The following is a 23,455-nucleotide window of genomic DNA, read 5'->3' on the forward strand; positions in this document are numbered from 1 at the left end:
TTACGTTCATTTTTTTCTCGTTGTTTTCACATTTTCGCATTATTAACTCTTGCGTTTTGCACTTTCAACCGTGTCTGACCTTGGTACCGCCGTGAGAGAATCTGTTTTTCAGTTCGTCTCAGAAATACATGTCATGTGATAATTGAGGTACCCAATCGCGCAAACTTTGCTTAAACAACACGGAAACGCCGAGAGCCTTCCAGTGAGCTTATCTTGATCGTGTCGGATATGAACTTCTGAAACAAGGTTAGTAATGCATTTTTAGGAATCCAGACCGTAAGCTTGAGCTCATACGTGTTGGGCATTTACCGTTTTTATTTTGATCTTTTCCTTCAGAGACGAGAATACTCACTAAGAAAAGACATGTAAGTTATGTTTTTCTGTCACACGGTCGGCACTTTACCGGGTCTCTTTTGATTCACACACATTTCACGGGCACACCTTAAGATGGAATCCTGGCACTAACACATGTGTTATACAGCCACCATAGTTCACTGCAGAAATTGATGATACAAACTAAGTTCTGTTTACACATGATAGATTGATGTGATTATGTTTTTCTTGAATTAACAGTGATGCTCCCTGAGGAAGGGCTGTCCATTGCCCGAAATGCATAGGAGCCAATAAAGCAACAATGTCATGAAAGAATAATGATGTTTAAACTCAATGGAATGATAAATGAATTTCATTAGGGAAATCACCCATGAACCACAACTTTATTAATAAAAGAAAGATTGTATAAATTCATTGAACTGTGTGGAGTCCTCAGTCTGTTGGAGGAACCCATGTCTCAGTGCCCAAAGGGGATGCAACTAATGATCCATTAGGAGCGGATGTATGACATCACAACGCATGCTTTTACTCCGCATGCCATTACAACGCAGTTTTTACAATGCAAGTCGTTACAACGACTTGCGTTGGGGGGCGCAGGATAGTGGAATAGTTAAATTTTCTATTCCAACTCCTGTCCCCGTGGATAGTAGGGAAGGTGTTGGATAGAAAATGAAACTATTCCCTATCCTACAGCGCCCTCCAGCGCAAGTCGTTGTAACGACTTGCGTTGTATTAGCTGCGTCGTAATGGTAGTGCGGAGTAAAAGTTGCGTTGTAAAGGATGTTCCCCATTAGGAGCACGTTTCGTTTATATTGATAAGGACGTCTGGTACAGAAGACGCCACCCTTGGAGCACCACATAACCAGTTTATCCTTTTATCTAAAATTAATTTGGAACAGCTAAGAAGAAAAAGTAGGCAGTGCACCTGCTCTTAATACCGTTTCTACCCAGAGAGACATCAGGAACGGAATTAAAGTCCCCACCCATAATCACTGATCCAGTCCGATATGACGCCAATTTCCCAGATAATTGTGTGAAAAAGGCCGGCTGTTTCACATTGGGCGCATATATACTGCCAAGTACCACATCCCTACCATTGAGCCGACCCGCCACCACCACATATCTTCCCTCTGGATCTGCTAGCTGTTCCATAGGATGGAAAAGCACCCTTGCTCTAACCCATATTAATACTCTCCGCTCAAAAGCAGAATAAGTTGTGTAGAAAATCTGACCTCGCCATCTGTGCTGCAGGGCGAGACCCTCATGGCACGTTAAGTGAGTCTCCTGGAGGAAGGAGATTTGGATCCCTCTGCGCACTAAGTAAGCATGTATCTTGTGATGGCGCACCATAGTATGCATACTCCTGACATTCCACGATATACATTTCAAATCAAGTAATGAACCCATGAGAAAGCTGTATACAGTCCCCCTCATTGATAGCTTGGAGTCCATGGTCATTCCAAGGTTTCTTACTTCCTTCAATACTTTAGGGGATGTTCCCAGATCATCAGGCCAGGCGGCCAGCGGGTCATAATTTTTCTAAGTGCCATTGATCCATGGCTCTGAGACAACTTAACAATGGTGACTTTCCAATGCCTGTGGGGCATTCAGTTAAAGGAGTATTTGTGTGTCATCGGTACAAAAGGGGGTTCGGGCTGGACTGTTCCCATGAGGCACAGGGTCAGACTGATTTGCATATAGCCATGTCTGAACTGGGGTGGCAGAGTGGGCTAAAGAACGGTGATGGATTAAACCCAGATCTTTTGACTGGGTGTGAGTGTTTGATTGGTTCGGATGCTCCGTCCATCACCACCCCCTTTTGTACCGTTTGTGTGTCATCTGCATTGCTATAGCATGCGAGGTGACTGATTGATCAGTGCCAGTAATGACTTAATCAGGTTGAGGGTAATTCAGTCAGCCATCTAGGCTGTTGGCAGTCCATGTGCCAGCCTTCTTTGAGATTACAGGCCTCCCATTGTAACTTCCATCCTATGTTGTAGTCTAGGCCCTCTCTACCACTGCTAACCATTGCCTGTGACAGGTGTTTTACACAAAAGGTGTCAAAGTAACTTCCATGTATTAACTACCATTTGTATTTAGAAATAAGGTATGTTTGTAATAAAGAATTTTTAATAAAAGTATGCTGTTTCATTGCATTTCTATACCAAATGAGCATTTACAAAGCTTATAGACATGTCTTGGATGTGGAAAATTAACTAAAAAGGTTGAGTATTCTGCTGCAATGAAACCAAGCAAAAACAAATGATTGTTTTCTATCTAAAATTCCTCTAGGAAATAAATTATGTAATAGGTGATGATTCTGCGTACTTTTGAAATGTAAACAAGCCTAAGCACTCATTAGGAGGTAGACCGATACACCAGACAGCCAGTATTATGAGGTGAGAGAAAATACTCCTCTGGTTGAAGCCGAGCCCACTTTGTCTATATTTTGAAGAATTAGTAATAATAGGTCTGCAGACAGCTGCGCTGTCAAGCCAGACCTTAAAAGACCATTTCCTTTTGGGGAGAGCAGTCACTGCTACCAGGGAGTACAGTTAGAGGCTCCGCCTCCATAGAAAATGGAAAAGAAACTTCACCTACGGAGCTCCTCTTTTAGGAGACAAAATGAAAAAAGTCTCCTTGGGTAGTGCAGATCTGCAAAAAGCTTCTTAATGATTAAAAATGTGCACCAGACTCACTGTAGAGCTAACTTCGTAGTCTCCATAATATTTTCCATCTGCTGGGGCAGGTGATAAAGATTACTGCTTGGGTAGACAAAACAGTTATAGTGGCATTCGGAAACATAATGCTACTCCAAGCATTTTCCTTCCGGGCAGGGTGATTCCTGCGGGAACTCAGAGTAGCAGAAACAGACAAGTCAGTAGAGCTGTGAAAGGTATTTTATCTCCTTGTCCATGGACAGAACAAGGATTACTCCAGTATTGGAACTTTCATAAATTCACATGCTTGAATCATTTCCCGTCGTTGAGATGGGAGTCTCTCCCATCTCGACGAAGGGGAATGATTCAAGCAGGTTAATCTATGAAAGATTCCAATACTGGAGAACTATAGTTAGAGGTGAGTAACTTGTTTTTTACTCCAGTATTGGAACTTTCATGGATTCATATGCTTGAATCATTCCCCGTTGTCGAGGTGGGAGTCCCTCCCATCTCAACGACGGAAAATGATTCAAGCATGTAAATCAATTAAAGATTCCAATACTGGGGAACTATATTTACAGGTAAGTAACTTGTTTCTTTTGGTGCTATTGGTGAAGTAACAATTTGCTGCCCCATCCACAGGTGGCTGCCTTTCACCTTGCTGTAGCACCCATCCTACACACTACTGCTGTACCCAGAAGAGGGGGCCTTTTGGTCTACATACATGGGGGTGGTATCCAGGTTACAATGGAAGCGTATCCTTTTCCACTGCATGCCTGTTCTCTGCAAGACCCACAGGCGCAGCTCATTAACTCTCATAAACATGCCATAATTAAAATCAGAAAAATGTTGATTTAAACCTAAATGGTGTCTGCCCTGTCTCTGCTGGTAATCTAGTAGTCAAATGTGTAATACAGCCAACAAAGCGAGGGAGTATGACTCTTAGCAAGTGGCACCCTCAAGCAAATAAGCCCTGCAAGCCTCAGAGATGTTTGTACAGGAACCTTCATGAATGCAGATGGTGGGTATATGAAGCTGGCTCTGTATATACTATAACAAAGTAAGGTATAGTGTACACAAAGTCCAATGGATACCCAAAGGCTTACAGAGGGAAAAAGTAGATAATACCTTACTCTCTATTTGTGGTAGTATAGGCGAGCAGTAAGGCTTTATCAGAGGGTAGTGTTAAGCATTTATAATACACACTCAGGCTAGAAATGATGTCATACAAAGACTGAACTCAGACTAATTGTTTGTATCAAATATTTCTTTAGTTGTATTTACTTTTTAGAACCAAGCAGGAATTGGTATAGGTAAGTGGGATTGCACATTTCAAGACAGATTGGTCAAAACAAGCACACTGGATGAAATTGACTTTGTTACAGGGTTGTAAAATATTTCAGGACACTAGGTATTTGTAATTATTTGTGATTACTTTTCAGATTACTCTTCAGAGTACTTTTTGGATTACTTTTTCTACTCAGTGTGATATGCTTAGATATCACACTGGGACATTTCATAGATAAATGTAAGTAATACTGTTTGGCATTAAAACACAGTTGCTTAGGTTTCCATACAAACGCAACTCAACACTTTTTCAGAGGAAAACAGTCAATGCAATCCAACGGAGAACAATGAGGTTATCGGTTTGCAGGAAAGCAATCGGTCTTTGGGGGTTGAGTCAAGGATGCACTCAAAAAGCACCCTCAGTGGCACTAGGGTGGCCGGGTGCAGAGTGCTGAGTCTCAATGTTAGCCTATGGGGCTAGGGTGTCATTGGTTGGTGGCTGCTCTCGTGCAAGCCACTGGGTTAAGGGAACAAAGCTTCTAGGGTTAAGCTCTGAGCAAATAGGGGCCCAAGTTATCACACAAGATGCACGGGCGGATGGGTGCAGAGTGCTGATTTCGCATTGGGTGCCTTGTTGTTTTTAATGGAAGTTGCCGGTTTTGGATTTTGGCTGCAGGCTTGGTCCAGGAAGTCTTCCAGGAGGAACCAACAGTTGGGCAGGTAAGTTGGAGTGCTCGGGGACGTAGTGCACCTCAGGTCCTCTTCTCCAGGGGGCAGGGTGGCTGGATGCAGGGTTGACCTTTGGGGTTGGATTTCACCTTACTGGGCCAGTCGGGGTTGGGGGGTCTCCGTGCAGAGGCTGCAGGCAACATCTGGGAGTCCTGAAGGGGTGAACCCATAGTTAACTCTGACTCTGGGACACCGGGGGACTTCGCTGAGACTGGTGGGCCACTCTGACTCGGGCCATAGGCGACCGGTGCAGGGTTGGTTCCAGGTATCTGGTTTCTTTGTCTTCAGCAGGCTCGGAGTCTTTCTTTAGAGATTCTTTTGAACAGAGCTGCTGGCTGCCGGAGATCTGGTCTTTGTTGAAGCCATTCAGTCCTCCCAGGGGTTCTGGAGGTTGCTGGCTACAGGACAAGGTGACTTTTGGTGCAGGATCCCTGGAAACTGCAGACGGGCCGGTAGGGCTGGGGCCAAGTCACTTCTTCTCTGCAGTCTCCTCTGCTATGCGTCTTCCTTCATTCTTCTTCTTCGTAGATTGCTTGAATCTGCCTACTGGGTTCATGGCTGCCCCCTAAATACTATATTTAGGGGGTGTTTTAGGGGTCTTGCGGTAGTGGCCAATGGGCTACTGACCTTAGGGTGAGTGCACCCTTGATGGGCTCACCCCACGTGGGGGAGTGAGCACAATCCTTTATCCTGATTGGAGAGTACTGCCATCTACAAGTTGGGGGTCAATGAAGAGTGGGCTTCACCTCGCCTCCCCCACCTGAGGGGTGGGGTTGGCAGAGGTGGGCACACCTTCTGGGCTGCACTAATTTTTCCTGCCTGTCCTCCCGCCGAAAAGAGGAGAGACAGGAAGGGGGCCTGCTCCTGATAGTACGAGAGGCTGCGGGTCATTTTACAAAGGCTGCAAGGCCTTTGAACGTCCCCTGCCACAGGAGGCATTTTACTGACCTGGGGAGGTGTGAACACCTCCGCCCAGGAAAGGCTTTGTTTCTGTGCCCAGGGAGAAAAGGCTTCTACCTCAGGGGTCCAGAAACTTGTCTCGTGGTGGCAGGCTGGTCTCTACCAGTCTGGAAACCCACCAGAGGCTGGTTGTTTTTCAGAGGGCATCACTGAGATGGCCTCTGAGTGCATTGTATAATAAATCCCACACTGGCATCAGTGTGGGTTTATTATGCTGAGACTTTTGCTACCAAACTTCCCAGAATTTAGCATAGCCATTATGGGGCTGTGAATGAATGATTTTGTTATTTTTTTGCATAATTACTTAAAATCATTTTAAAATTGCAATACATTATCCAAAATTACACTAAAATACATATCTCACGCCATTATAAAACATATATCTGAACGTGTATAAAAGATTAGGAATGTCATTTGGTCAGTAATGCTAGACTGTATCTAAAATGTGGTCTTGTTCTTGAATTCATTGATTTTAAAATTAAATATTAGCAAAGTCTGTGTTCCCTATATTTTCATGGGAAGTTTATTCTTAGTTCGTTGTGGGGCTTATGGGTGCCGTATAGTTATTTCCTGGAAGGGGCTATTCACTGTTCTGCTCCTTCTGTTACTACCAGGGACTCAACAGTTGCAACCGCACGCTTTTCTCCTGTGTTGTTTTTGATTAGGGGCCTTCGTGTCATATTCATATATTTGCCAAATTTGGCCCGGTCGGAAGGCTCTATACTTGACTGAAGTAATGCCACTGCATCGGTGCATTTTCTAGTCCCATGCCTTAAGAACATTGGTTTTAACAATATACGTCGATGTTGTAGTAATGCAGGGCAGCAGCATAGTAGATGTGCCAACATGGTGCTGTGGAGTTTGTAATGACAAACTCCCAGTCCATATATTCCTTATGGCTTTACTGCACTTCCAATGTCTAAGAATGGACTTAGACACTGTACGGGTACCGTGCTGATGCAACTGTACTGTACCCTCACCAGTGGTATTGTGCACCCAGCTAGATTGGTGTCATACCATAGGCAATGGGTTGCAAGCATGTTACAAAGGTATGTGTGCCATGTCGACTCGTCACTTTTCTCTAGAACCAAAAAGAGGCAGCCTGCAATGGCAGTGTGTGTGCGTTAAGGTAGAGGACCTCTAAGGGTGGGACAGTATGTGCTGCAGCCCTTAGAGGCCTTCCCTGGTCACAGTGCCCTTGCTACCAATGGTACCTTTTACTAGGAACTTACATGTGGCCAGCAAGGTGCCAATTGGGGGTCCAAAGGTACAGTTTTGGGAAAGAACATAGGTCCTGGGAACCTGATTGGCAGGAACCCATGGCACATCAAGTCAAAGTGCGTCAGAAACCTGCCAGAAAGTGTGTGTGGGGGGGGGTGTTACTGCAACAGAACCCCACTTTCCTACACATGCCCCCTCCAGCCAGGATACTCAGCCAAACCTGGGAGAGTCTTCCTGGTCTTTCAGGCGAGTAGAGGAAGTGGTTTGAAAATTGCAGGGCCTACTCTGCCTTACTTCCTTTAGTCCAGGTCAGTCCCTTTGTGGTGCTGGCCTTCCTCAACTGTTTTAGGACCTAATTCCCAATGTTCCTTTCCTAGCTCTTTAGTGTCTTTACCCCACCTATTTAGTTGGGGTTCAGAGGTGCCTACCTCTGCAAATTCTAACTTAGCTAGGGCAAAACACAGCTTACCCACAGAGATTATCCACAGCTTGAGTAACCCCATCATGACAAATATGGTCAGGGGGCCTAACTTGCTTATTTGGCATGGGGCTAGACCACCATGCCAAGGACAGTGCTGCCATGAAGGCTAACCCCCAGCAGAGGCCACTGACAGCTGTTGGTAGCTAGAACCACACCTTTAGCTCTTCACTGGTAGGTGAATGGGCTAACTTTCAGGCCTCTTTGGGTTCTGGGAGCCTTCTGCTGTTGTAGGGTAGTTTGCCACTACACTTGGCAGTGAACACCCTTCTTCCACGCTCTGTTCTGTCAGCTGAAGAGCCACCTACTCAGGCTGGACAGTTGGCTGACTAGTACGGTCTTTTTGTGGGCTAGGGGGGACTTCACCATTGCCAACTTTTGAGTTTTCCTTTATTGGGGTAGAATCTCCCTGGCCTACTGGAACTGAGGCTAACAGTTTTCCACCTTCCCTACACTGGCTCTTCTTTTTCTTGGGGGGGCGTATCTGCACTAACTTCAGGATCAACCTTCCCAGGATCCTTTGGTGGGGACTGGCCTTGGGCCAGTACTCCACTCTGGCTCAGATCAACCTCTGGATGGTCATTACCAAGGAGACAATCAAGTGGAAGGTCTTTATTGACTACCACCTTTCTCCAACTATGGGACCCAGCTATTTCTAGGGGCACTACAGCCACAGGCCTAACAGTGACCTACCCTGGAATAGCTCTTACTCTTACCCTGAGACATACTGGTTTGAGAGTACCAACCTGCCATGCACCACAGTGTGACTTGCACATGTATCTCTGAGTGAAGTGGTTGGGATTCCATTCACCAGAAGGTGGTGGAAGTGTCTACTCCCCTCTGGAATCTCCAACCCACCAGTTGAGCCCATTTTCCAGTACAGGGCTATGTGGACTTCCTCTTCTGAGGGACTACCCCATAGGCCACACTGGCAACCCCTGAAGCTACACTAGGGGCTTTGTTTTTTGAACAGCTAGGGTCCTGGGTGTTATGTCCTGTCTTTTGACAGTTGTGACACCATATCTTGTTGGCATCCCAATTTTTACCTTGGTACCCAGTTATAGGTTGTGAAGTGTCTTTGGGCCCACCTGCCTCCAAAGGTTTTAGGGGGCTAACCGGGACGCCTTACTTTTATCTTTAAGATGCTCACTGTCTTACCTCTGTGTAGGTTTCAAAACCCCTTTCTTTTGGTCACCCCCAGTGGACGTCCTGGTCACCCTTGTCTTGACCCAGTGAACTGCCTTCTTTCCCAGTTGTTGGGGAGAAATTGGACCTAGGTCTATCAGATACTGATGCAACTTTTCATCAATGCAATTACGTAATATGAGTTATTCCATAAAAATGTGTATAAAGACCGTCATAATCTTGCACTTCCAATCAACCAGCCACCTAGTGTTTTCATTGAGTAGTCTACAAATTCCACCCAGGCATGATTCTGGGATTTCTGAGCCACCCTGAGTTTAATTTTGTACTCCTCAATATTGAGTCTAAATCCCTCAATCAGGGTGGCCTTCATGAGTTCATAGGAATCTGCTCTGCACTTACCAGAGAACAGTTCCCAGAATAATGCTCCCCCATTGAGACCTCCTCACCTATCTGGCTTCACAAGCCCTCTCAAAGGCTGTGAACCACTTGGTAATGTCATCACCATACTCAAATTTGGGGGAAATGACTTTGGGAATTTCAGAATCAAAAGATTGCTCTCTGTCCCTATTTATTAAGTTGCTGTTACCACTGATGGGAGCTAGGCCCATCTCTGCTCTTTCTTTTTCTAGAGCCAGGAGTCTAGTCTCTAGGTCTAATCGTTTGGCCAACTTTACCAAAAGGATGGTTTCTTCATTGAGGCTGTCCTCAATGATCTCAGAAATACCTGATCAACCTGTGTGGGATCTAGGTGCTGTGAGTAGTATTCTTGGAATCAGGGGCACAGGGACCCTGCCCTCCCTAGGAAGTGAGGGGGGTAATAAGTTATCCTGATCTCCACCACTACCTTCCCCATCTGAGAGGTCTTCACCTCTTTCAGATGAGTGGTCCTTAGCATACCATGCCAAGAGCTCCTGGAGCTTTTGCTTGGAGGTATGGAATTCCATTACAAGGTTTTTGAGTTTGCATAGAAACCTTAACTCTCCCATCCCTAGACTGAGGTAAGGGGTGAGGTCGAACTCCTCAACCACATTCTCTATATCACTTGGCATTTTTTCACTAATAGCTGGGATTTTTTTAAGAGACCTAAGAAAAATTTCTAAACCCTCTTACCCTTAACTATGATGAGTTTTTTTTCTAGAAAAAATACTAAAGGGGGGGGCGTGGCGAGCAGCCGAGCAAGATGGCCGCAGCCTAAAGGGGCTCCGAGGGTGAGATCGTCTCCCCAGCAATCCGCGAATTAATCCGTCATTAAAATTATACCCAGAACCTACAATAAGATGGCCGAGACAGTGCAGAATGTTGCGATCCGGCGTCGGTGAAAATCGGATGGCACTAGGGTGAGCTACAGGGAGAGACGGACTACGGCCTACCTGGTGAACAATAGCCGGGGACTACATTTTGGAGGCGGGCCCGCGAAATTGCCTCAGGGCCGACTGCGAGAACCGGACTGTGGCGGCGAGAGCCTGCGGGCAGGAAATCGGCGAGCTACTGTGCCGAAGGAGTTGCCGGGCGCCTTGGGGCTGGTGACGGACGGAGATCAAAGTCCCCCCCCTCTCCCTAGAACATCGGGGTCCAGGGCCCATGGCGGGTAAGAAGTCCAGGCGGACTACACACAAAATCGAAGCCGCCGCAACATAATTGAGGACAATAGCGCGAGCAACAGGAGAAGGCGAACTGTGGCCTACCTGTTCAGCAGCAGCCGGGGACTAAATTTGGAAGGCTGGTCCGCGGAGAAGCCTCGCATCCGGCTGCAAGGGCCGGAGTGGTGGGGGCGAGTACTCGCGAGCCGAATATCGGCGGGCGGCGGTGCCTGCTGCCGCCAGGACTGGGACGGTGAGAGATCGGAGCTCCTCCCCCCTCCCCCCCCCCCTTGAAGCACTGATGAATAAGGCCTGTGTCGGATAAGGAGACCGGGCGGACTGCACACAAAAGCAAAGCTGCCACAACACATACGATAAGGTACGGCGGGGGGGACCAAAACAGTGAAAGCACCGCAGGGGCAGGCACACACGCGGAACTGTTGCTCAAGTTCCGTACAGCATCAACCTAATTTGGCCTGGGCTGGACAGACGGCCCTTTTCTTGAGGAACCTGGTGGGGGAGCTGGCGGACACTGTCCGGGTTCAGTAAGTAAGGGGCTGAGAAACACTGCGATCGGCGGTGTAATTAAGGACCTATCGAGCTAGCCCCCAGGCCGAGTGACTAGTGTTTGGGAGCCACGAGGATACAGGGTGGCATCAAGCTGCGGCCTGGCTAGGGGAAAACAGAGGTGTAGATCCAACTGGAAGAGGCATAGTCGGCGCAAGAATACTACTTCGGGTATCCTGCAATCCCCCTTGCTCCCCCCACCCCCAGCGGCGGCGCTGGTGTGAAGACGAACAGTTAAACACACAATAATAACATGCAGTGTCGGGCATGAGATCTCTTCAGTGCTGCCGATTGGAGGCCCCCAACGCAATTATTGTATATCTTGAGCAGAAGGACGGGCGCTATAGCATAACAGACTGAGTGGCACGAACCAGCAAGGTAAGCTGGATACATTTGCATACACTAAAGACTTCCCTACGTTACCAGAACGTAAAGGGCAGGCTGATAAAGACAAAGAAGAAGATGGCGGTCCTAAGGTGACATTAGGAGATATCATAGCGGCCCTCCATAAAGTGCATACTACGGTGGGTTCCATCTCAACAGATGTTCCGTTCCTAAGAGCGGATTTTCAGAAAATGTCTGCCAGAGTGACAGAGGTGGAACATGTGACGACGGCTCTCTCCAAAGAATCCACACTCCTGATTAAGAAGGTGACGCAGCCAAAGGCGGATAACAAGCGAATGGCGGCAAAACTGGACGACCAGGAAGGGCGCTCCCGTCGTAATAATGTTCGAATTACGGGGCTTCCGGAGTCGGAAGGGGGCCCCGCTATGGACCTCTAAATTGAAGACCTCATAAAATCATGTTTGTAGCCTAAAGGACTATAGACCTTCTTTTCGGTGGAACGGGCGCATAGGGTGGCAGGTGGCAGGCAAAAGCCTGGAGCCCCCCCACGTCCGGTGCTGGCCCGTATTTTCAGGACAGGGACTCCATTCTTCAAACGGACAGGGTGGCACCGCCCATCCGAGTACAAAACTCTGTGATCTCATTCTTCCCGGACTATACAGCCGCAGTTTCGGCATGGCGCGGGAGTTTTTTCTAGGTCAAGAAGGCACTGAGAGCCCGTGGACTACCATATTCCATGCTCTTCCCGGCAAAGCTCCGAGTAGTTGCTGATGGAAAAACCTGTTTTTTTCAACACGCCGGAGGAGGCTCATGACTGGCTGGAAGGGTGGCGAACGGCGGGGAAGCCCGGGAGAGCGCAGAGGGGACGACGACATCTGGTGAGAGAAGGTGATTCGGAGGCTGTTGAGCAAGATGGAGGGGAGGATGAACGATCACAAACGGAGGCAGGAGAATGAGCACTTCTGAGGCGCACCACCTCCATGTAGGGAGGGTGTACACTGAAGTAAGTTTTGGCCCACCTCGACACTATGACCGCGACGACTCCACCTCGATCTTATGACTGCAATGGAATTGTTGATGACTAAGGACTCTGGGGCATGGGGATGGAATGGTCTTCCTTGGACTTCCTGCCCCTGTATATGCAAGTAAAGTTCCAGGGATGGGGTTCTAAGCACTCTGCTAAGTTGGGGTGGCAGCAGTTTTGGGTCCGCAAGGCAGGGAGGCAGGGAGAGGAGTTGGGGGGCAGGGACTGTTTCTAAGTTTTTGGTATTTTGTATATGTTATTGTTCAGCTTGAAGGTGGTTATGCAGTACTAGCGCACACAGGGATTTTTTAAATCTTTTTTTTAGAAAAAATTAAAATAATAAAAATACTAAAGGGACTTAACCAAGGCCCTAAACACACTTTTAGAAATTTGGAAAAAATGTCAGTTCAAAAATTTCAAAATTTTAAAGACAATTCAAGAGTTCTGTCCTGTGATCAGGTGTTGACCAAGTTAGTCCAACAAATGCAAAGTTGTAGACCCCACCGCTGATCCACCAAATTAGAAAGCTGGCTCTGTATATACTATACCAAAGTAAGGTATATTGTGCACAGAGTCCTGTGGATCCCCAAAGGCTTACAGAGGTAAAAGTAGATAATACCTTATTTTCTATTTGTGTTAAGCATTTATTGTACCTACTCAGGCACGAAATTATGTCCCACACTCAAAGACTGAACTCAGACCAATTGCTTGTAACTGGGGTTAGAACAAGGGTTCCCCCCAGTCAAGGATGCACTCAAAAAGTACCCTCAGCAGCACCAGGTCGGCCGGCTGGGTGCAGAGTGCTGAGGCCCAATGCTAGCCTATGGGGCTAGGGAGCTATTGGTTGGTTGCTGCTCTTGTGCAAGCCACTGGGTTGAGGGAGCAAAGCTTTAGGGTTAAACTCTGGGCAAAGGGGGGTCAGAGTAAGCACACAAGTAGTACCCACTGCGGCACAGGGGCGGGCGGGAACAGAGTGCTGATTTGGCGTCGGGTGCCCTGTTGTTTTCAGTGGGAGTTGCCTGTTTTGGATTTCGGCTGCAGGCTCGGTCCAGGAATTCTTACGGGAGGAACCAACAACTAGGCAGGTAAGCTTGAGGGCTCGGGATGTAGGTGCACCTAATGTCCTCTTTTCCAGGGCGCAGGGCGGATGGATGCAGGAGTGCCGTTTTAGGTCGAATTTGGCCTTACCGGGCCACTCTCGGTTGGAGGGGTCTCTGTGCAGAGACTGCAGGAGACGTTGGTCCTGGAGGGGTCAAACCACAGTGGACGCGGACTCTGGAGCGCTCGGACTGGTGGGCCACTCAGACTCGGTCCGTAGGCGACAGGTGCAGGGGTGGTTCCAAGCGTTAAGTTTCTTTGTCTTTAGCAGGCTCTGAGTCTCTCTTCAGAGATTTTTTTTTAACCGAGCAGTAGATCTGGTCTTTGTTGAAGGCAATCAGTCCTCCCAGAGGTTCTGGAGGTTGCTGGCTACAGGACAAGGTGAATTTTGGGGCAGGATATCTGGAAACTGCAGATGGGCCAGTAGGGCTGGGGCCAAGTCAGTTCTTCTCTGCAATCACCTCTGCTGTGCGTCTTCCTTTGTCCTTCATAGGTTGCGGGAATCTGCCTTCTGGGTTCAGGTTTGCCCCCTAAATACTATATTTGGGGGGATTTAGGGGGGTATCAAGGTAGTAGCCAAAGGGCTATTGACCTTAGGGTGACTACACCCTCGGTATGCGCCCTACTTGGGGGAAGTGGGCACAAAACTTTATCCTGATATGAGAGTGCCTTCCATCTGTAAGATGGCGGGCACTGAAGAGTGGGCTTCACCTCGCCTCCCCACCTGAGGGGTGGGGTTGGCAGAGGTTGTCTCACCTTCTGGCCTGCTCTAATTTTTCCCACCTGTCCTCCCGCTGAAAAAGGGGTAAGATAGGAAGGGGGACTGCTCCTGATAGCAGGAGAGAATGGAGGTCGCGTTGCAAAGGCTGCACGGCCTTTGAAGCTCCCCTGCCACAGATGGCTCTTCCTGACCTGGGGAGGTGTGAACACCTCTGCCCAGGAAAGGCTTTGTTTCTGGGCCCTGGGAGGTAAGGTTCCCGCCCCAGGGGTCCAGAAACCTGTCTCATGGTGATAGGCTGGTGTCTACCAGTCAGGGAACCCACCAGAGGCTGGTTGTTTGAGATGCCCTCTGAGTGCATTGTATAATAAATCCCACACTGGCATCAGTGTGGGTTTATTATGCTGCGAAGTTTGCTACCAAAATCCCAGAATTCAGTAAAGTTCGTAATGACAAACTCCCAGACCATATACTCTTTATGGCTTTACTGCACTTACAGTGTCTAAGAATGGACTTAGACACTGTAGGGGTACAGTGCTCATCAATCAAGCAATTAATGGGCATTAGTAGAGCGCACAGCTACCTCAGTGGAGGTGTCCCGGCTCATGCAACTGTACCCTCACCAGTGGTATAGTGCACTCAGCTAGGAGGGTGTCTTACCTATACCATAAGCAGTGGGTTGCAGGCATGGCACACAGGTATGTGTGAACAATTATGGTGATGGGATGCACACCTATTAATCAATAATTCTCTGTTTCTCAAAGTACTCCAAGAATGCGTGCCTACTGGTAAACTGCCATGCCCAAATGGCACCTGGGTAAACAACTGCTTGTAGTGGGGCGTCATCTCGCCCCAAACTAATTGCACAGCTCAATTACGCCACAGGGCGGTCTGTTTAAGTTTTTCTCCAATTTACTCATTATTTTCCAAGTATTCCATCATTTTTAATCTCACATTGGCGTTATCCAACTCCGCTTTCATCCACATACCACTCCACGTGTAGATGAAAGCAGAGTTGGATAACACAATGTGAGATTAAAAGTGATGGAATACTTGAAAAATAATAAGTAAATTGGAGGAAAACTTAAACAGACCGCCATGTGGCGTAATTGAGCTGTATGATTGTTTTGTGGCAAGATGATGCCCCACTACGAGCAGTTGTTTACACAGGTATGTGTGCCATGTCGATTCTTCACTTTTCTCTGCACCAAACATGCAGCCTGCAATGGCAGTGTGTGTGTGTTAAGGTACAGGAATTCTAAGGGTAGCACAATATGTGCTGCAGCCCTTAGAGGCATTCCCTGCTCACATTGCCCTAGATACCCAAGGTACCTTTTACAAGCAACTTACATGCGGCCAGAGAGTGCTACCAATTGGGGGTACAAGGGTACTGTTTTGGGAAAGACTACAGACCCTGGGAACCTGATTGCCAGTGCAAGTCAAAGTGCATCAGAAATCTGGCAAACAGTGGGGGGGGGGGGTTACTGTAACAGAAATCCATTTTCCTACAGAGGGTAAATCCTCATGGTCCCGTATATCTCCCACCTTTGTATAATATGAGGTACACTACTGCCTATACATAAGTGCATCATAGAACTCCGCACAGGGAGAATGGAATCTTCTGTGCTAATGAACATTTATTTAGGGCTCGCTTGAGGCAGCTCATGAGCTAGTGCTAGGAAAGGCATTTTGTTGTACATTAAAGGCTAGAGCCTGCCCATTGCTTACGATTGGTTGACTACATCGTTGCTCTCATTGCCTTTTCTTGCTTTTGATTAGTCAGCGTGGGCTGGTTTCACTTTCTCTTTGTGTGTTTGTCCTTTCCACTAGTGGTGCACTTTCAGAGGTACTTTTTTAAGCCGAGCCTGGGCAGAGCATACGCTGCTCTGTGAGGCATGCTGTATTAGAAATATGGCAAAACCAAAGGGTGTTAAACATTGCAAGCACTCACCCTCAGTCAACTGATCTGGGTTTAATCCATCATAATTCTTTAGTTCACTCCGCCGCCCCAGTTCAGACATGGCTATATGCAAATCAGTCTGACCCTGTGCCTCATTGGAACAGTCCAGCCCGAACTGCCAAGCCATGTCTTCCCTGGACCGGAGAATGTTGCATTGTCTAGCATTCCGTCCATCAATTGTTTCTTTTGCATATGTCGCCCTAAGTGGGAAGGGTATGCCCAGACGTAGGTCCCGTGCTCACTACACCACTGGATTCAAGCTAGCCTGGCTGATGAAAGGTGATACCCTGAAACCAGTCTCAGGATGCTTGTTATCCGGTCCAGGAAGGACCTGGTTTGGTAGTTCGGGCTGGACTGTTCCCACAAGGAACAAGGTCAAGACTGATTTGCATATGGCTTGGTCCATACTGGGGTGGTGTGGTGATCAAAAGAATGATGGATTAAACCCAGATTTTTGTGACTGGGGATGAATGCTTGCATTGTCTAGCATTACGTCCATCAATTGTTTCTTTTGCATATGTGGCCATAAGTGGGAAGGATATTCCCAGACGTGGGTCCAGTGCTCACTACACCACTGGATTCAAGCTAGCTTTGCCGATCAATCTATGGTGGTCCTGGGTCAGTCGTAGGTGTGCAGGGAGGGAGTTCCATGTTTTGGCTCCCAGGTAGGAGAACAATCTTCCTCCGGTGGTGGATCTGCGAATCCGTGGGACGGTGGCGAGGGCGAGGCTGGCGGAGCGGGCGGGTGGGAGTGTGGAACGAGAGGCGGTTGTTGAGGTATTCGGGCCCATGTCGTGGAGCGCTTTGTGTGCGTGGGTGAGTAGTCTGAACGTGATTCTCTTACTGACGGGGAGCCAGTGCAGGTTTCTCAGGGGGCGGATATGTGGCTGTGGCGAGGGATGCCGAGGAAGAGTCGTGCGTAGGCGTTCTGTATGCGTTGTAGTCGTTTCTGGAGTTTGGCGGTGGTTCCTGCGTATAGGGCGTTTCCGTAGTCCAGTCTGCTGGTGACGGTCTTTCTGGTTTCAGTGGGGATCCACTTGAAGATTTTTCGGAGCATGCACAGGGTGTTAAAGCAAGAGGACGAGATGGCGTTGACTTGCTTGGTCATTGAGAGGGAGGAGTCCAGGATGAATCCCAGGTTGCGAGAGTGGTCCGAGAGTGTCGGCGCGGAGCCCAGCGCCGTGGGCCACCAGGAGTCGTCCCAGGCGGATGGGGATTGTCCAAGGATGAGGACTTCTAAGTCCAGCTTCAGGCGGCTGAGCTTCATCCATTCTGCGACGTCTTTCATTCCTTCCTGGAGGTTGTTTTTGGCGGTGGCTGGGTCTTTGGTGAGAGAGAGCATCAGCTGGGTGTCATCGGCGTAGGAGATGATGTTGATGTTGTGTTTGCGTGCGATGGCGGCGAGGGGGGTCATGTAGATATTGAAGAGGGTTGGGCTGAGCGAGGAGCCTTGGCGGACGCCGCAGATGATCTCGGTGGCCGCTGAGCGGAAGGGAGGGAGGCGGACTCTCTGGGTTCTGCCGGAGAGGAATGAGGTGATCCAGTCCAGGGCCTTTCCTTGGATCCCAGTGTTGAAGAGGCGGGTTATAAGAGTGCGGTGGCATACGGTATCAAAGGCTGCCGAGAGTTCCAGGAGGATGAGAGCGGTTGTTTCTCCGTTGTCCATCATGGTCCTGATGTCATCGGTGGACGCGATGAGGACAGTCTCGGTGCTGTGGTTGGTTCGAAATCCGGACTGGGACGGGTCGAGCAAGTTGTTTGCCTCTAGGAATGCAGTCAGCTGTTTATTGACGGTCTTCTTGATGACTTTAGCCAGGAAGGGAAGAAGAGAAATGGGGCAGACGTTTTTGAGGTCTTTGGGGTCTGCCGTGGGTTTCTTCAGAAGGGGGTTGATTTCTGCGTGCTTCCAGCTCTCAGGGAAGGTGGCTGACGTGAAGGAGTTGTTAATGACGTGAAGGAGGTGGGGTGCGATGATGATGTCGGCTTTGTTGAAGATATGATGGGGGCATGGGTCCGAGGGGGAGCCAGAGTGGATGGTGTTCATTACGTGGGTGGTGTCTTAGGTGCTGATGGGGGTCCAGGTGCTGAGGGTGGTGGTGGGGGTCGTTGGTTCGGTGACTGGAGGCGGAGTCTGGGGTCCGGAGCTGTCGTGTATAACTGTGATCTTGCGGTGGAAGAATGTGGCGAGGGAGTTGCAGAGGTCTTGTGATGGTGTGATGTCGCTGTTGCTGGCGCTGGGGTTGGAGAGCTCTTTGACGACGCTGAAGAGTTCCTTACTGTTGTGGGTGTTGTTGTCTAGCCGCTCTTTGAACGATGCCCTTTTGGTGGTGCGGATCAGCTGGTGGTGTTCGCGAGTGGCGTTCTTGAGGGCTGTCAGGTTTTCTGTTGTCCGTTCGTGGCGCCAGGTTTTTTTGACGGTTCGGCAGGATTTCTTTGATTCTTTGAGGGCGTCTGTGAACCATGATGTTTTCCTGTTGCCAGTCTTGTTTGGGGGGTTCTTCAGTGGGGCGAGGTCGTCGGTGCAGTAGGTGATCCACTGTGCGAGGTTGTGGGCTGCTTCGTTGGTGTTCGTGGTGTCGGCTGGCGGGTTCTGGTTTAGTGATGAGAGGAGCTGGTCTGTGGTGATTTTGCTCCAGCATCTTCGGGGGATTTGTCGTGTGCAGTGGTGCGATGTATTCTTTTCGAAGGTGAAGTGGATGCATCTGTGGTCTGTCCAGTGTAGTACGGTGGAGTGGCTAAAGGAGACGTGGTTGCTGGCGGTGCAGATGGGGTCGAGCGTGTGGCCGGCGAGGTGGGTGGGGGTGTTCACCAGTTGTTTGAGTCCGAGGTGGTCGAGCATGGTGGAGGTGCTATTGTCGTTGTTTTTCTCCTGGTGGAAGTTCAGGTCCCCTAGGAGGATGTATTCTGGTGAGGCTAGGGCGTGCGGGCTGATGAAGTCGGCGATGGTTTCGCTGAATTGTGTGCGCGGGCCCGGGGGTCTGTAGATGAGCGTTCCTCCAATGGTGGTCTTGGGGTCGGTGTGAATCTGGAAGAGTAGGTGTTCGGCGGTGGAGAGTGTGTCTTCGATGTTGGTCGTGATGTTGATGGTGTTCCTGTAGACGATGGCGATTCCTCCTCCGGTTTGGTTGACGCGGTCCTTCCGGGTGATTTTGTAGCCGTCCGATATGGCTATGGCGATGTCGGGGCCCGAGGAAGCGTTCATCCAGGTTTCCGGGAGGAAGGCGATGTCCGGTGCTGTTGTGTCGAGGAGGACCCAGAGTTCAACGGCGTGTTTGTGGACGGAGCGGGTGTTGAGGAGGATGCATTTGAGGTTGTTGTTGCTTTTGCTGCTGTGTTTGGTTGGCGGGGGCAGCTTTGCCGATGAAGGGTGATGCTCTGAAACCGGCCTCAGGATTCTTGTTTCCGGTACAGGGAGGACCTGGTTTGGGCTGGACTGTTCCCACAAGGAACAGGGTCAAGACTGATTTGCATATGGCTGGGTCCATACTGGGGGCGTGTGGTGAGCAAAAGAATGATGGATTAAACCCATATCCTTGTGACTGAGGGTGAATATTTGCATTGTTTAGCATTCCGTCTATCAATTATTTTTTTGCATACGTATTAGGTATATGGGCTACCGGGGACTTTGAACACGCCCACCGCGTATGGTTGATTAGTTGGGCTGCTTTTTAAAATACCTTTTCTCTGGTTGGTTAATATTGTGCATCGGTCCTGCCTTTGGGTGCATGGATCACTCCCAGCGGACACAGGCCTCCTGAATAACGTCAAGGGAACCCGGAGGTAAGATTACATCACACAAGCATTTGCAAAGCAATAGGTCTCGCAATACTGAAAGTTTGACCTATTGGTGTTGCAAATAATAATGCAACACCAATAGCTCGCACTTTCAGTAATGCAAGTTCTATTTCATTGCATTGCAAATGCTTGTTAAGAGTGCTTTGCTGGGTGTTGCCTTTTTTCTCATTGCCTGTAAATGGGGGAAACTTGCTCACAGATCTTTCAACTGAGACATTATTGTTTAAAAAAAAGTTTTAAAAAATAGCAATCTTGGCCAAAGGCAGGATTTCATTGGGGTAATAAATCATTACCTCAAACGCATTTAATGCCCTTGCAAGTTATATCAATTTAATTAATGACAAGCAAACAAATCTCCCTTAATCGGAGTAAGCCTTATTCATGTTTGTTTTATTGTGGCAAAGAAAAGTTGAAGTTGTTAAATTTCATGCGTAACGTTGTTCGTATTTTTTATTTACTTAAGCCTTATGTTTAATGTGTGGACCAGACCCAAATGGGTCTTGGAGCGCTGTGAGTTAAAAGAACATCGATTATAGCCTTATAGCCCGCTGTAGCAGGCCATACTGGCTATTAAAGGCCCGCTCCAACGTTAAAGGCCCGAGCCAAAGGCGAGGGACTTTAACAAGGGACGGAACTTTAATAGCCGGGATAGCCCTGCTACGAAGGGCTATAAGGCTATTAGAACATTCTGCCACTAGAGGGCAGAATGTTCTAACAAATAAAACAAAGGCTGCTCGAAGCTCGAGGGGATGTAAATCCCCTCGAGCTCCAGAGGCCTTTGTGAAACATTGGAATATTGCTGTGCTGGCCTTTACCAGCCCGTAGAAGCAGGGAGCACTCCATTGTCTTCAATGGCACTCCCAACATTCCAATGTTCTAATATACAATTCTGTACAACAAATGGAAGTATGGGCAGGAGTCACGACACAGGGTTGGATAATTCAACACATGCTTATGTCAGGCTATGCTATGGATCGCGGTCAAGTGCCTGGGGGGGGAGTTCTCTAGGGTGCTGTATGCCAGACGCGGACGTTATCCTTTGGTAGGGCCCACGGTGGTCGCTGTCCAGGTAAGGCATGAGGCTAATCGTTCTCTTAAATGGGAGGGAAGGATCACGTTGGCTACGCCTCTTTGGAACGCTGAGCGTCTAGGTAGTCTTTGGAAGTCTAAGGAGTTTGACAAGTGGGACCTTATAGGGATAGCCCGAGTAGGGGACCTCTGGGGCAACGATGGTATTCTTTCCTTTGAAGCACTACAGGAACGCTATCAGCTGCACGGGAGTGAGCGATTTCGCTACCTCCAGATTAGGCATGCGTTACTGGCCGCCGTCCCCCGGGGTGGGACGCTTCCAGAAGCGTCCGCTTTGGAAGATCGAGTGTTGGATGGTCATGTTCCAACAAAGACGATCTCCTTGATTTACAAGAAACTGGTTAATCACACAGTGGCTCTTCGGGACCAATGGATGGCAGACGGTCTAATCCTGGAAGATGCAGATTGGAGGGAGGCTGTGGCCCCCTACTAGGGTTGTGGCAGTTCAAATGAGGCTCAGATTGGTTCAATTGAAGATCCTCCATCGCAGCTATGTCACCGGTCCTAGATTGGTGTGAATGGGTTTGGGTGTGAATGATGAATGTAGGAGAGGTTGAGGAGAGGTTGGAACGTTCTTCCATATGATATGGGATTGTGCTCTCATCCGGGGGTATTGCTCCGCGGTGCATGTTAGGGTGCGTGATGTCTAGGGGGTGAGTTTTGAGTTGGAAGCGCGGCGCTGTTTGTTAAATGTCTGGGTCCCCACGGACCTCACATCGCATGGTAGGGTGTGGGCCACGTTGGCTTGCGGCATTGCTAAACGGAACATCGCTCAACTGTGGGGGGCGAGTCAGCCCCCCATCATTGGGAAGTGGATGGAAGATTTGGACTGGTGTATGTTTACAGAGCGGGAAGTATATGTGGCTAGAGGGAGACCCAAGAAGTGGGGGAAGATCTGGGGGCCGTGGAATGTGTATCGGGGTGATATCTGTGCGCCTCCGGCTGTGCAGGTCGACCCAGTATTGGCGGAAGATCTCTGAACCCAAACGTTGATATTGATGTTGAATTTTTGATTATGGTAGACTTATCTTGTTGAGGAAGTTCTTTTGGTGCAACCCAGTGTATTATTGTATGTGTTTATGATTTATTTATGTGTTTAATAAAAAAAAAAAAAAAAAAAAAAAACATGCTTATGTGATTTTAACGTTGTTTTCTTATAATACTTTTATTATATGTAAAACGGTGGGTGCTTAAGTGACAAAGGGTAGTGCATAATTATACGTAGAGAAGAAACTTGGGTATTAATTTGGTATTGCAACAAGTCAGCTGTACCACTTATTTAATTAGGGATCAGGAAGGTGGATTACAGAATTAGGGTGGGTGACAACTTGGTACGTGGAGAGGGAGCAATACACTGTAAAAATTAATCCTTGATTTCGAAAAAGCAGATGAGAGATATATAAACATCAAGGAAAAATCAGAAATGAGAATTATGTGGTCATCGATATAGGAGTTCAAAAGAGATTGACTACAGTACATGTTGTTCAATACTTTGAAGTCATCTGCTCTAATGGGCCACAAATACCTGATGTAATTTTTCTGAAATATAAGCTATTGCTTCCCTGTAAACATAGGTTAAAATCAAATGGGTCTTGATTAAATAGTTTATCTATTAATGTAATGGAAACCTGTTGAAACTTTGAATAAGATAATCATTTGAGAACTTTTTTATGCAAAAGGCATATTCAATAAACAAAGTGCTTTTTGTTTTATTTTATCTTTAGAACAATTTATCCATGTCTCAGATACTTCTGTGCTACAAGTCAGATGAACACGTGTTCATGCAACCCTCGACAAAGCCAATCAGGATTTAGAGGTGCAATGGACTACTTGTGGCTGAGATGCACCCATAACAAAACAAAAGAATGGTCAAGTAAGGATGGTGGCTTTTAATAAAGGACGTGGTTGTAGAGGAGCTGAGCTAAAGCCAAAAGTTGATCAAGCTGAGCTAGTAAAACATGCAAATCTTTCCTTATTGGCATGTTGGATTATGATGTAGGTCTTGAACAGATTGGAGTTTTGCACTGTCTTTATTTGGTCAACTCAAAGGGATGCTGTTGGTCACCTCAATGCGATGCTATGTTAAAGTGCCAACGTTTGATGAGCTGTAAATGGTTCTCTGATGTTATTAAAATAAAATGTGGTTTAGATCAATGCTGAAGTCTGCAAAATATATTTTTCATGGATGCTTTGTTTTATTCTAAAATGATACACTGACATTAACCTAAATTATTCCCCACTTGCCTGATCAAACTTAGCTGTATTATTTTCCAAAAGGTCAGTGTTAAGAGAACCATAATTGTTTAAGTCGTGCTCACATAGAGATGTTATGTACTAACTGAAAAGGGGCTACTTTGCAAATTTGGCTTTGTGGGAAGGGAATAGGACAGGGAGGAGATAAACCTTTTTGAGACAACTGAGTAATATTGTGAAATAAAAACAATATAGTAATTATGTGGTTTGGT

General features: G+C 47.8%; 1 protein-coding gene across 1 annotated transcript in view; it reads left to right on the forward strand.

Annotated features, from left to right (window-relative positions):
- SYCE2 (synaptonemal complex central element protein 2) overlaps positions 1-23,144 on the forward strand; it is a 427,934-nt gene extending 404,790 nt beyond the window's left edge. Inside the window, exon 5 of the mRNA XM_078657991.1 lies at positions 22,715-23,144. Within this exon, the coding sequence (XP_078514117.1) occupies positions 22,715-22,804 (90 nt within the window). The 3' untranslated portion in view covers positions 22,805-23,144. The remainder of the gene's footprint in view (positions 1-22,714) is intronic.
- Positions 23,145-23,455: the final 311 nt, after the last annotated feature.

This window comes from Lissotriton helveticus, chromosome 1_1 (genome assembly GCF_964261635.1).
Source record: "Lissotriton helveticus chromosome 1_1, aLisHel1.1, whole genome shotgun sequence".
Taxonomy (NCBI): domain Eukaryota; kingdom Metazoa; phylum Chordata; class Amphibia; order Caudata; family Salamandridae; genus Lissotriton; species Lissotriton helveticus.